At 53.6% G+C, this 13,598-nt stretch overlaps 1 protein-coding gene across 40 annotated transcripts in view; it reads right to left on the reverse strand.

Annotated features, from left to right (window-relative positions):
• Positions 1-1,793: 1,793 nt before the first annotated feature.
• IFT122 (intraflagellar transport 122) overlaps positions 1,794-13,598 on the reverse strand; it is a 97,009-nt gene continuing 85,204 nt past the window's right edge. For 18 of the 40 annotated variants that reach the window (XM_077993573.1, XM_077993563.1, XM_077993561.1 and 15 more), the window contains 8 exons: positions 13,305-13,399; positions 8,615-8,715; positions 6,511-6,676; positions 5,471-5,582; positions 4,530-4,655; positions 2,943-3,022; positions 2,397-2,561; positions 1,794-1,966 (listed from right to left, as the gene is read on the reverse strand). In XM_077993573.1, the coding sequence (XP_077849699.1) occupies positions 1,877-1,966; positions 2,397-2,561; positions 2,943-3,022; positions 4,530-4,655; positions 5,471-5,582; positions 6,511-6,676; positions 8,615-8,715; positions 13,305-13,399 (935 nt within the window). In that variant the 3' untranslated portion in view covers positions 1,794-1,876. Of the gene's footprint in view, positions 1,994-2,371; positions 2,562-2,942; positions 3,023-4,529; positions 4,656-5,470; positions 5,755-6,510; positions 6,677-8,614; positions 8,716-13,304; positions 13,403-13,598 lie in introns of all 40 variants that reach the window. The other 22 variants (XM_028844500.2, XM_028844499.2, XM_077993562.1 and 19 more) reach the window with 5 other exon arrangements.

Below are 13,598 nucleotides of genomic sequence, written 5' to 3' on the forward strand. Positions count from 1 at the left end.
ACCAAATATGCCTTGGCTTAATGCATATTTGCTGAATGAAAAATAACATGACTGAGGCTCAGTGTCATCACCTGCGTAATAGGCAGCCTTGGATGATGCACGGAAAGTGCATCTGACTGAATAGGGGTCCCACTCAGGCCTCTGGAGCTGAGCTTCCCGGGGCAGCAGAACCCAGCAGAGCACACTCATTTTTGTGTTCTTCGGCTGAGGGGATGCATGCTAGAGTCTCGGCTGGAACCCTCCCCTGCCTCCAGCCAGGGACCATCTGATCTGTCACTGTGATTGACTGCTGGGTAGCTGGAGCTGTTTTCTCCCTCGCCTCTTTTTCCCAGCCATATGCAAATGATTTCAGTTCAAGTCATGCGCTAATGGAAATCCTAACACACTAATAAATGTTTAGTGGGAGAACGCATGCATGATGGTAAGTAATTAGACACTCGATGGAGGAGTTCTGTTGGCACAACTGTCTGGCTCCCTTCCTTTCTTTTCCTCCATCATCTCCAGAGAGATGCGGAGGGAGGCAGGGAGGAGGGGCGGTCTAGGGCGGGGCAGGGGCTCTGGGATGGGGCTCTATCTCTGACACTTCCCACTGGGGGCCTCTGTAGCCACTCTCCTTGGGGCCTCAGTGTCTGCGTCCCTGCAATGGGCACACTTGCCCTGCCCTGCCCCCTGCACAGGCGGGTTGTAAGGAATCAATACTGCAGCACAAGGGGAGGGTGCGTTTCAGCATGGCATGGCAGCCCATACCCTTTCTCCTGCCTGTGTCCGGCTGCTCTTGGGCTTTTCATGAAGTGCTGCATTGCCACCTCTGGCAGGTGGAGTGGGGGTGATAGGGACAGGGCCTCGGGGCTGGACAAATTGTGGGCCGCCCCTCCCAGGGCTGGAGGCACCCCCGGGCCCTGGCAACCCCCTTCCCAGCCCCACTGGAAATCATAACCCTTCCTTCACAGGGCTGCTGAGAGGCTTGAGACAGCATGGAATGTGGCTGGTGCCAAAAACGTCCCCAATACATGTGAGTTCTCCTCAGCTTCTGTGTGCTGTTCCTTCCACGCCCTCAAGCTGTTGGACTGGACACCAGTGATGCCTGAGGGAAGGGACCTTGGCAGCATGGAATCTCAAACGGAAGCCCCCTGCTTCAGGAGCTGTTCCAAATGGAAGAGTCTCCACTGGGCTGGAGCTGCTCTGTGGGGCTGGGGAAGGTGGACGGAAGAGGGCAGCTCCACGGCCTGGACAGGAGCCTTGACTGGGCTACCAAACAGAAGGCTTTTTAAAAAAACTCCTGCCATCTTCTTTGGACCCAGGTATTTTTTCTTGTCAAGATGGATCCCCATTAAATCAAAATAAATAAACAACAAAAAAAATCCCTGCTCCCCTACCCCTTTCCATATTGCCATTTTGATTAAATGTTAAGAGCACACAAATGTAATGTTCCTTTCAAATTAGAAACAGGTGCACTTTTGCATATGGAAATTAAGTTGCAGACAATAAGAAGATTTGCTAAAATGTAGACGGTGATGAAAATAAGGAGCCCTTTTGTTATTATTGAGGCAATCTGTTGGCAAAATGTACATGCTAACGGTCTGACAGATCGGCGGACTCCAGCAGGCTGCCACGAACAACTCGGAGCCGTTCTGAAAGTAACAGATTTTTTTCCTTAGAAAATATATGTACATTCTCTTCCTCATCTCCTGGTGCTATTTACAAGGCATGAAATGCCATAAATAGGAATTCTGTGGTTACACAAGGCCCCCCCCCAAAAAAACACAAACTTCATCTGGGCAAGAAACACATTCTGACAGTTTAACTCTTTATTCTCCTTCACAGCCCAGCAGACCTCAAGGCGGGCAGAGGGTGCAGGCCATCCCCAGGATGCTGGTCATGGGCCAGGATCGTCCTTGCACCTGCGGCAGTAGGGGCAGCAGCCATGCTGAAGCACCAGCAACTCATAGTCCTCAGAGTGGAACATCTGAGGGAAGACAGCCATAAGCCCAGGCTGAGGCCCTAGTGCTTATCAGCCCTACGCCTGGGGCCGGGACACACTGCCTCTCAAGGGGAGGGGGCTCGGCAGTGGTCAGGGCCGGACACAGACCTGCAGCACCTTTGTTTGAGGGCTGGAAGGGAAGATGGGAGGGGGCTGTGGGGTTCCTTGTTTTCTGAGTGAAGGTCAAAAGCACATCACACTTGCTGGTCCTCCTGATCTGGGGAGGGTGTGGACAGCGCAGGGTCTGGTGAAGCACATGGAATGCAAGTAGGGGCAGAGGACAGCCAAGCCTCTGTCCCTACTTGGAGCCATGGACGTGCCCCTCCTCCAAGGGGCCAGACCTCCCAGAGGGACATTTGGGCAAGGGAAAAGTGGCCAAGAGAAGCACACGTGAGCTGCTGGGGGGGCCACCTACCTGGAAGCAGGAGGGGCACATGGTAATGGAGGCATCAGGTAGTAGTGAGCGGAAGTATTGCCATCTCAGGGGCGGGGGCCAGCGCTTGACGAGGACATCCCGGCGGCTCATGGAGCGCAGCACTAGCCGGCTTACCACTACTGGCACGAATTCTGAGCCACCTTGCTGCAGGGTGGGTGGGAAGGAGGCACAGTGTCCTCACTCAGCCACAGTGACACATCTGTGTGGATTATGATCCTGGAATCTTTGGCAGTGGCGAGAGAGGACCTGCTTCCTAAACCCGGGTGACCCCAACAGTGACAAGCTCCTCCCACCAGAGCTGAAGCTGCCTCCCTGTCCACAGACCTGTGCCCCTGGCCATGGTCCTTTGGGGGCAGCCATGGCTCCCATGCCCCACAGGAAAGGGTCCTGCCCCTCCCTCGTGCCACCACATCTGGAAGTTCTGGCCAATCCTCCTCCACTACTGTGCTAGCTGAGGGTCCCCATGTGCACAGGAGAAGGGATAGAGGATGCCCTCCTTCAGGTCACCCAGAGAGGCACCCTCACCTCAAAGCTCAGCTTAGCTGTGAATGGGTCCTCATCTCCCATGGAGTCCTTGGTCTCCACTAGCCGCAGAATCTGGGAGCCTGGAGGGGTCTAGTCAAGGATGGAATCAGAAGCAGAGATGGAGACAGACCTTAGCCTCCACCCTACACCTGTGTGAAGACTCAAGAGCAGCCAGGCCAATGGAACAGTTTTCCAGGTGGAGGAACAGAGGGGGCTTAGGCCAAGAAGGCGGAGAGAAGGGACTCTGCTGGCTCTGCTGCCCTCACCCATTCCCCTGGCAGGCCACACACACCATGGCTCCCAGGGCCAGTGGGAAGCACATGAGGGCCCGGTGAGCTGCTGTGGATGGGCACGGAGGGAATAGGCCCAGGGATCCTGGAGAAACATTCTGTGGCTGCTGGGGGTCTGTGGGCACTTGTGATGGAGCAGACAGGGGTGAGAGCCCCTACTGACTCCAGGGCGGGTCAGACTCACCTGGAGGTCCCCGGAAACCGCCCCTCACCCACAGTGGTGGAGCTGGTGACAGAGGCCAGCAGGGGTCCTGCAGAGAGGCCCAGGACATGAAGACTGCTGGTGTCAAGTTGGAGTGGGCACAGCACCCACCTGCCAGCATCATAGCATGTATCATCTGTGGCACCTGAGGGAGCCTGGGTGGCATAGATGGGTCCGTGTTTCCTTCAGCAAGCAGCTCTCTGAGCTTCCCTCCTCCTAGTGTGGCCCCTGGGGGTGGCAGCACCTGGGAGCCGCAGGAAAGGCAGGCTCACAGCCCCCAGACCTGCAGACTCGGCCAGTGCAAGGAAGCGAGGCCCCAGGCCATGCGTGTGCTGTTCCCTGCCAGAAGACCCTCCCATGTCCAGCCTGCAAGTGTGGCCTGGCCTGGACAACTGCCCTGGTGCATCCTCCTGGCCAAAGGGGCAGGCTGAGCTGTGCCCCGGGGCTTTCACTGCCACGGCTGAGAGGAAAGCTGGCTGTTTCTGGGGGCTATGAGGCTGAGGGGATATGGGGCTGGCACTGCTCCTGACATCTCTGTGTTATGGGGGCACCGCGGTGCTGCCAAAGAATGAAGCTCCCCAGAGGACAGTGCGGCCAAGAGAGGCAGAGCCAGCCTGTGACAGACCAGACTAAGCGCTGGGCCAGGGAGCTTCCTCTCCTGCTCAGGGCTTCCTTGTACACCCTTCGCTTGTTCGGCCTGTCTGACAGTTTTGGACTCTGTCACTTGCATGCAAAAGTGACCTGAGGGGAAGAGCTAGGGGCCACCACCAACATCATGTCCCATGTTGGCTATGTAGGAGTTATGCACAGACAGAGGCACAGCCAGTGCCTTTTAAGGGGCAAGGGAGGGTGGGAGACCCACACGGGAACACCAAGGTGCCACTTGCCACTTCTGGGTCTTCAGGTCCTGGCCAGCTCTCTGCCCATCTCTGGTCCCTGTCTCTGTCCCATGTGGGCCTCTCCAATCTCTCTGGGGACACACAGCCAGGCTCAGCATGGCCTGCCATCCCCTGGGACTGGGCTCTCCTGCATCCCGCCTGGCCCCAGACCCCTCACACAGCTGCATATACAGGCTCTGGCCAAGGGCATGGATACTGCTGTTTGCAATCTCTTGCTGTCTGTTGTCCTGCTTGGGTCTCGGCACCTCCAGGTCGATGAGGGAGATGGCTTCTTCATCAGTGATCCCTTCCTCCAGGTAGAACTCAACCAGGTGTAGCACGTCTGGAGGGCATAGAGAAAGGGCTGAGGGGGCTGAGGGCTTTGCAAGGGACTTGTCGCCAGGCAGGTGGGGTGACCACAGAGTTCCTTCTCAACCCACTGGCAGCTTCACCAAAAGCAAGAAGAGGCAGCAGGGGCAGTCTGTGTGTGTGTGTGCAGGGGCAGTCTGTGTGTGTGTGTGCAGGGGCAGTCTGTGTGTGTGTGTGCAGGGGCAGTCTGTGTGTGTGTGTGCAGGGGCAGTCTGTGTGTGTGTGCAGGGGCAGTCTGTGTGTGTGTGTGCAGGGGCAGTCTGTGTGTATGTGCAGGAGCAGTCTCTGTGTGTGCAGGAGCCGTCTGTGTGTGTGCAGGGGCCGTCTCTGTGTGTGTGTGTGTGTGTGTGTGTGTGCGCAGGGGCCGTCTCTGTGTGTGTGTGTGTGTGTGTGTGCATGGGCAGTCGTGTGTGTGTGTGTGGCCTCTGCTCAGCTCCTGGGAAGGGACTTCTGATCCTCTATCAACATCAAAGGAGCTACCTATCTCAGCCTCCCAGTCCGAATGAAGAGCCATCAGACTCTCTTCCTGGGGCATTTGGTTATGTACAGCACTGTGCCAGGTTCCCAGAGTGGGTGCTTCAGCTTTGGGCAGCAGTGGGTCCTATCTGTGGGAACACCGACAGTGACTCCTTGTGTCAGGCAGGTGGGTGTCAGAGTGTCCTCATTTCATAAACAGGGACATTCAGAGGCCTTTGGCCATTGCCCAACGTCCTGAGGCCAGAGAGCAGTGGAGTGAGCGTAGTGGTCCACAGGCTGTCCCGCCCACATGCTCAGGATGCAGGGACTCACCGTAGGAAGAGGCGGAGAAGATGAAGGGCTGGCGGCAGTTGATGCAGACGTTGCCCAGGTTGTTGAGCAGCGGGTTGTTGGTGGAGCAGCGGTAGCACAAGGGCACCAGCTCCTACAAAACAGCCACGGACTCCCGAGGGGCCAGGCACGTGTCCTCCTCCCCCTGGACTCTGGTTTCGGGCCCCTGGGGCCTGGCGGCAAGAAGAAAGGCCACCTGGGTGGGCAGGCAGGGAAGGGGCGCCGGGCCCAGGGGCTCCATGCCATGGGGAAGCAGGATAAAAGGCCTGCCGAAACACCCAAGCCCTGTCACTTGGGGCCCTGTGCCCAAGACACCTGCACAGGCAGTGCTCAACGGCACTGTTCCCCTGGCAGGAATGACAGTGGCCGCTGCCACCATTAGCCAGCCATTTACCATGCTCTAGGCACTGTGCGGAGCACGTGGCCTGTGCTGGCTCATTTAGCTTCACAACTACCTGTGGGAAAGGGGGAACCCGAGGCGCAGAAAGATGGAGACAGAGCTAGGAGAGGGTGGAGCCAGGATGTGAACCCAGGTCTGTTTGATGCAAGTCCTTGCTCTGAGCTTGAGGGAGGAGGTGTGAAAGAAGGAAATTGGCTGGGTTGAAGGAATGTGCGCTGGGAGTGTGGGGTAGATTTGCTGGAAAAACACAGCCTGGTTCCAGAAAGGGCAGAGGTTTCTAGAGTGAGGGTCAGCTCTAGAGCCAGGCCTGGGGTAAAGGCAGAGCCACCTGGGCACAGAGGTGTGGGGCTTGCCTAAGGGAGGGCAAGGAGCAAGGGAGACCGGGCTGAGGGCTGGGGCTGGGGTTGGGGACTGTGAGCTGGCACCGGGGGGACTGCGGGGAGAACAGGGGGTGGACAGGGAAGCACAGGGGAGCTGGCATGGCCAGGCCTGAGCAGGGGGCACAGAGCCTAGAGGGAGCTACAGCTGTCTCTCTTCAAACGGAACCCAGGCCAGGCAAGAAGGCATGAGATGGCCTCAGGGGAGAGGAGAAGCTGTCTGCCCAAGGGTGCTGCATCCTCACCTCACTGTCATGGAAGGGCTTGGCGCGGATGGTCAGGGTACCCAGCTCAATGGACTTTTGGAATCTGGCAGGGATGTACAGGCCACGCAGCTTGTCATAGGCATGCCGGGCCAGCCTGTAGGCACCGAGGGCCTTGCTCTGCTTGGCCAAGGTGAAGAGTATTTTCCTGCCGTGAACAGGGTTAAGGACAGCAGGGGCAACACCAGGCCTAGGAGCTGGCACTGCCTATCCTTGAAGTGAGCCCCGGGCTGGAACACAGCTCGTGCTGGTGCCGGGAGGGCAGAGGAAGGATTGTGGGAAGGCTCCGTGCGCTTGTGAGAGGTGAGTGTACTTCTCGGATGGCAAGGCCCAGGAATTTTTTCAGATATAAAAACAGCATAGTTTCCATTAATACTTTAACCTTGCTTAGCATCTCTGGGCCTGCTGATGGCTCATCTTGCACCCTGACTAGGCCAAAATGGCTGTTTCTGCCTCACCAAACCTGCCAGCCAGGCCCTCCTAGGACGCCTGGCACGAAGGGCACTCTGCTCTCGCCCTGCCAGGTGAGGCCTGGTCAAGACTCCCTGGGGAGCCACCCTCAGCCCTGCTGAGGCCCCTGGGTGTACCCCACTCTGCCTACATGCCCTTCCCCGAGGGCCTGGTGGGCACTTTCTGAGCGGCAGCCTCACCTGTACTCTGGGGCCCCCTTGGAGCTCCTCAGCCAGAGGCTGATGAGCCTTTGTGCTCTCCTCTCAGGTCACCTCCGATGTTGGCTGCTCCCAGGCCCTCCTGCCCTTCCTCCCACCTTCCTCCCAGTATTCCTGCTCCTGCCCTCTGCAGCGCAGCCCCGTCCACTTCAGCAGTTTTGTGGAGAGTTTCCTTCTGTGTCTCCTGCATGACTCCTCAAAGTCAGGGACTGTCAGGAGCCATTAAGGCTCGGGGCAGGAGTCCCATCAAGCTGTTGACTCAAACAGAACTTGCTGCAAAGGATGAGTACAGGTGCTCAGCCCACACAGGCATAGCCCTGACTGCTCCTTTGGGGAAAGACGGAGATGCATGCAGCAGAGGTCTGACTCCAGGAAGGCACCCCTTGATTTGGGGTCGTTTCCCCTGAAATATAAATAATGGGCCTGGAATCCTCTAGCAAGGCCAATTCTTACAACAAAGAGCTCTGCGTCTTTTCCAGTGGAGTGCGTTTTCCTTACAGAGGGAAGGTGGTGCTAGGGCTGGGAAGGAGCTGAGAGTACAGTGAGATTTAGAAAAGAACAGGGACAATTATGTCTCATGACATCCAAGACTTTAAAAATCTGGATCCAATGATCCAGTACGTGGCTGCACAGGCCCTTCAGGCACCTGCTCTGCTTATGGCACCACTGTGGCCCTCAGTGTCTACAGAAGGAGAGGAAAACCCAAAGGTATGCCCTCAGGCCTTGGGTCCTGCTGCCTCTCCGGCCCCTCCCACCCAGGGCCCCCTCCCACCCTCCCACATGCCTTGCTTGCCTCTCCACATGCTGGGTCCTCCCCTGGAACATCCACTTTGCCATCTTCCCTAGCTGCCTCAACTTGCATGATGGACATCACCTCCTCCAGGTAAACTTCCCTGACCGTGGCCCTGACCTCAGCCTCATTCCACCCTCAGACACAGCAAACATCCACCAAAGCAGGCCCTAACTTGTGACCTCCCTCTTTGATGGCAGCTTTGTCACCCGGTGCCTGGCCCAGGGCTTGGGGACATAGCAGGTGCTATGTATACCTTGGCTAAACAAACACTCCCTCCTTCCCAGTCTGGGGAAGTGCCCAAGGTTCCAAGCCTGAAGGCCTGATGCTTCTTCCATTTCAGTCACATTTTCATCTGTGGGTTCTAGGAGGAACTGGGACAGTGTGTTGGCCAGAGACCTATTGCTGGGCTCAGCTCAGAGAGCCCTGAAAACGTATCTTCTCTTGGCCTGGGCCCCTGGGCCTCCCTGCTGAGCCTCTACAGCCAAACAGCAGCGGGAGGGTGAGTTCTGTCTCTTCCCTGAGGGCTGCTGAGAGAGGAAGGTTCTGCCAGGAAAGTGCTCTGGAAGGAATTTCTTGGGGCCATTAGACAAGAACTGGGACGGGGGAGGGGTAAGAGAAAGGATACACTTTAGAGATGCCCAAGGGGGTGTCCTTGGGCAGGCTGTGCAGCAGGAACCTGGAGATGTTGAAAAGAGTTTCAGGACGATGGACACTGAATGGATCCTCCTGCAGTGAGAGAAAAGTAAACAGGGATTGAGTTCCTCAACTGAGCTGCTGCTGGGCCAGGCCAAAAGGTAGACACCAATAATTCTGAGTGACATCAACAAGAGCGGCTCTGATTATTGAGCACCCACTGTGTGCTGGGCACCATACAGTCACTGTCTCATCTGGTCTTTAACATAATAACCTTGTGGTATGCATTTTTATCCTCACAGTACTGATGAGGAAACCGACACCTAGATAGATAATTTGCCCAAGTCACCAACTAGAACAGAGCTGAGCTCCTATTCAAACCCAGGTCTGATTCCAAAGCCCAAGAATGTCTTTCTTCCAAGCTGTACTGCCTCTGGAGTTGGTAATGACTCCGTTTCTCTGAACTACTCAAGTTGTCTCCAATTAGGTCTAAAAGAGAAGACCTTCTATGCAACTTAGGACATAACCACTGATTCATATAAGCCTGTCTTTCAACAGGACATTTAGCCCTCTCCAGCATGAACCCACATGCCTCTTCTGTGCTTTCCAACAGCAGCTTGACTGATGTGCCACCAAATGAGCACACATGCGGAGTTCCTCAACTGCTGACCCACTTCCCTGGCTCCTGGCATAGGCACTAACAGGAGGCAGTTAGCACACATTAGTGGAATGATTGTTCTTCGTACCTAGAGGCTGCCAGAAGCTCAGAAGACAAATAGGGAATTTTCTATGTGAGGGTCTATAAAAGGTCAAGAATACCTTATTTTGAAGGCATCTGGCACACTGTACATAAACTGAGATTACCCATTTCTAATAAAGCTTTAAATGGTGAGGATTAAAGCAGGCCAGCCACTCCTTTTTCTTGTGAGCACTGAAGAAGGGTCTTGTGACGCCCTACTCATCACTGAGCCACCAAAGCTTAACCCCTAATTGGTCTAAACTCCTGAGGACTCACTTTGCTCTACACTTCTTCAGTTCAGAGCTTAGCATTTTCTATTTAATTCACACTTAAATTTCTATAGCTTTTGTTAGCTCCAAGAACTCAAGAAAACCTGAGACCACATCCTTTCCAGGGTAAGAACAAGATGAAGTCTGTCTCTGCTTCTACTGCACTAGGTAGGGAAGCTAAGTAACGTCCCAGAAACAATAGGTAGGAGGGGAGTCCTTTCCTCTGGGAAAGAAGCCATGTATCCAGGAAGGACCTGAACTTCCCTTTCCAGTCTTGCCCTGAATCAATGCTGCTCTCCTGGGCCCTGGATGTTGAACCACAAACTACCACTCACCTCCAGGCCTTTGCACAGGCTGTGACTTTTGCCACAAACACCTTTCCTCCTCCTCCTCTGCTTCACTTGCCCCATTTTTACTTTTCTCCCGCCTTCTGGCTGAGGGGCCACCTCCTCCAGGAAGTCTCTTCACAGGCCTCTAAACTTTACCCCTGAGGGATTGTCCTGTTTGCTAGACTGGGACTGACTGCAGGGACAATGTTTTGTTCACCACTGTGTCACCAGGTCTTATCACAGGGTCTATCACACAGTAGGCATTTGTTGAACGAAGGAATGGCCCAATTAAGAAGATTCAGCTAGGATAAGAGCCAGGGCCCCAGCTGGTCTGAAGCCCCTTAGCTCCTAGTCCCATGTAGGTCCTGTGTGTATTAGCAGAGCTCAGTTGTTAGAGACAGGAGCCCTCAGCCCCATGCCCCAGGTAAGGAAGAGGACAGGGAGCAGCAGGAGAAAAGTCTAAGGGAAGGAGCTGAGAGCCAGGTTCCGGAGTGGCTTGGGCAAACTGAGGCTGAGCTGGGCCCTGACTTCCAGCCCAAGTTGAGTCTGGGCTTCTTTTGTGGTAGTTTCTCTCCAGGTGAGCACCTGATAGAGATGAGGGACCCTAGGGGGTCTTGTTTCAGGAAAGGCAAAGACTGTAAGGGAAGATGAGGTCCCTTGAGACCACTGACCCTGCTGTGGGAAGAGATGTGACACTAGACTGACGGTTGGCCTGCACAGAGCCTGTCAGGAGTCCTTCTTGCCAGACTTTCCCAAGAAGCAAAAAATGTGCTGAGAGGTCAGCACAGATTAGAGGGAAAGAAGTGCCCAAGGTGGAAGGCAGGGCATTTGAGAGGTCAAAGAACTGTGGAAAGGCTGGGCGTGGTGGCTCATGCCTGTAATAATCCCAGTGCTCTGGGAGGCTCAGGCAGGAGGATCACTTGAGTCCAGCAGTTTGAGGCTGCCATGAGCTATGATCATGCCACTGCATCCCACCTTGGGCGACAGAGACCTCATCTCTGAAAAAAGAGAAATGCCAGATGCCCAGCCGCAGGGTGCAGGCCAGGGAAAGCTGGTGTGAAGCCTTGCCTGCAGCAGCAGTAAGGATAGCTGCCACCTAGGGTCACTCCATGCTGGGTACTCTTCCAATATTAACTCATCTAATCCTCACAACAATCCCATCATGTAGATACTGCTGTTATCACCATTTTATAGAGAAGGAAGTGAAGGCCAGAGAAGGTAAATAACATGGTGTCATTTGTGTGTGAGGACTCTCAAGTTTACCCACTAGACCAACATACTAGCCTGCTTTCTCTAAAGGGAGAGAGGGAGGGAAAGGCTAGGAACACAGGCTCCAGTGCCAGCCTATTGAGACTCATATATTGGCTCTGGAATTTGCTGTTTGATAGTAGAATACATTCCTAAATGTGTTTATGTTATACATCATTTCAATGGGCATTTCTCACTTTATGTTTTTTCGCTAATGAGTTATTACTTGCTGTTTGTTTTAGACTATGGAAGTGATGTTAGACAAAAAACAAATTCAAGCAATTTTCTAAATTGAGTTCAAAATGGGTCATAAAGCAACAGACACAACTCGTAACATCGACAACGCATTTGGCCCAGGGACTGCTAATGAACGTATAGTGCAGTGGTGGTTCAAGAAGTTTTGCAAAGGAGATGAGAGCCTCGAAGATGTGTAGCGTAGTGGCCGGCCATTGGAAGTTGACAACAACCGAGAGCAATCATCGAAGCTGATCCTCTCACAACTACAGGAGAAGTTGCCGAAGAACTCAATGTCAACCATTCTACGGTTGTTTGGCATTTGAAGCAAATTGGAAAGGTGAAAAAGCTCGATAAGTGGGTGCCTCATGAGTAGATCGAAAATGAAAATATAGTCGTTTTGAAGTATTGTCTTCTCTTATTCTATGCAACAACAACAAAACATTTCTCAATCAGATGTGATGTGTGACAAAAAGTGGACTTTATATGACAACCAGTGATGACCAGCTCCAAGGCTAGACTGAGAAAAAGCTCCAAAGCAGTTCCCAAAGCCAGACTTGCACCAAGAAAGGCCATGGTCACTGTTTGGCGGTCTGCTGCCGGTCTGATCCACTACAGCTTTCTGATGCTGGTGAAACGATTACATTTGAGAAGTATGCTCAGCAAATGGAGGAGATGCACTGAAAACTGCAACACCTGCAGCCAGCACTGGTTAACAGAAAGGGCCCAATTCTTCTTCACCCACCTGACTGCACGTCACACAACCAATGCTTCAAAAGTTGAATGAATTGAGATACAAAATTTTGCCTCATCCGCCATATTCACTTGATCTCTTGCCAACCAACTACCACTTCTTCAAGCATCTCAACAACTTTTTGCAGGGAAAACGCTTCCACAACCAGCAGGATGCAGAAAATGCTTTCCAAGAGTTCATTGAATCCCAAAGTATGGATTTTTACACTACAGAAATAAACTTATTTCTCATTGGCAAAAATGTGTTGATCATTATGGTTCCTATTTTGATTAATAAAGATGTGTTTGAGCCTAGTTATAATGATTTAAAATTCAGTCTGAAACTGCAATTACTTTTGCACCAACCTAATAACCTGTGAGACCCCTCTGTCTAGGGCTTCATTATCATCTGTAAAATGGGGGTGACAGTCCTTCCCTCAAAGTGTGGTTGAAAGGAGGAAATGACTTGATACAATGAAGCCCTCAGTACATTGCCTACTAGGTACTAAGTGCTCAACATCTGTTGGGTGATTGAGGAGATACAGTGGATGAAGAGGCTGTTGACAACCCATCACCTGTTCTTCATTGCCACCAGACAGATTTAAAATGGCTTTCTCAAAGGAATCAGAGAGTGACTAAAAAGAACTATTTGGGTTTCTGGAGACCAAGCCAACACTCTGGTTTCACAGAGAAGGAAACTGAGGGACAGAGAGGGAAAGTGAACTGCTGAAGAACACACAAGTCACTGACAGGGCCAACCAGGGAGGGAACTCGAGCCTTTGGTTAACCTGGGTCTTCGCCCTACTGCAGGAGAGGGCCTCATGGAACTCCCGCCCCCCCCCCTGCTGGTTAATGCAGAGTTTCCCCGAGTCATTAAAGCCTGCACTGAGGAACTAGCAAGGACCATACCAGCTCTGGATTACAATTCAGCAGCCCACTGCGTGATACATGGCAAACAAATAGTCAAACAAGGAAAATCAAACTTTTTCTCCCCAGCGGAGACCAAGATTCCTCAGCAGTTCACTGTGACCAGTGGGTTACATTCCATCCAGTCTGCTGCTCTTTAGACATGCCCGGGATCCCTAGCACAGCAGACGGTACCCTCAGGCGCTGGCGACCCAGCCACCTTACCGTGTGGCGATGGATGGCATGGTAGCCATGGTACAGCTCTGCCAAACGCTGGAAGTGGTGGAACTTGCCAAGCATCATGTCCTTCTGGGCACGATCTGCTGTGTGCAGCGGGTGGGAGGGGAAACATATCAAACAGTGTCTGTGGCTGCCAACTGGCCCCAGGAGGAGGGGCCAGGCAACAGTACTTTTGCCAGCATCAGTTCTCCCACCACACAGTGTCTGTGCCAGGGTGAGGGACAAAGTGTAGTGAGGGGAAAGGTACTCTGCTTAGGAGTAGGGCCAGTCCAGGACAGT

Source organism: Macaca mulatta, chromosome 2 (genome assembly GCF_049350105.2).
Source record: "Macaca mulatta isolate MMU2019108-1 chromosome 2, T2T-MMU8v2.0, whole genome shotgun sequence".
Taxonomy (NCBI): domain Eukaryota; kingdom Metazoa; phylum Chordata; class Mammalia; order Primates; family Cercopithecidae; genus Macaca; species Macaca mulatta.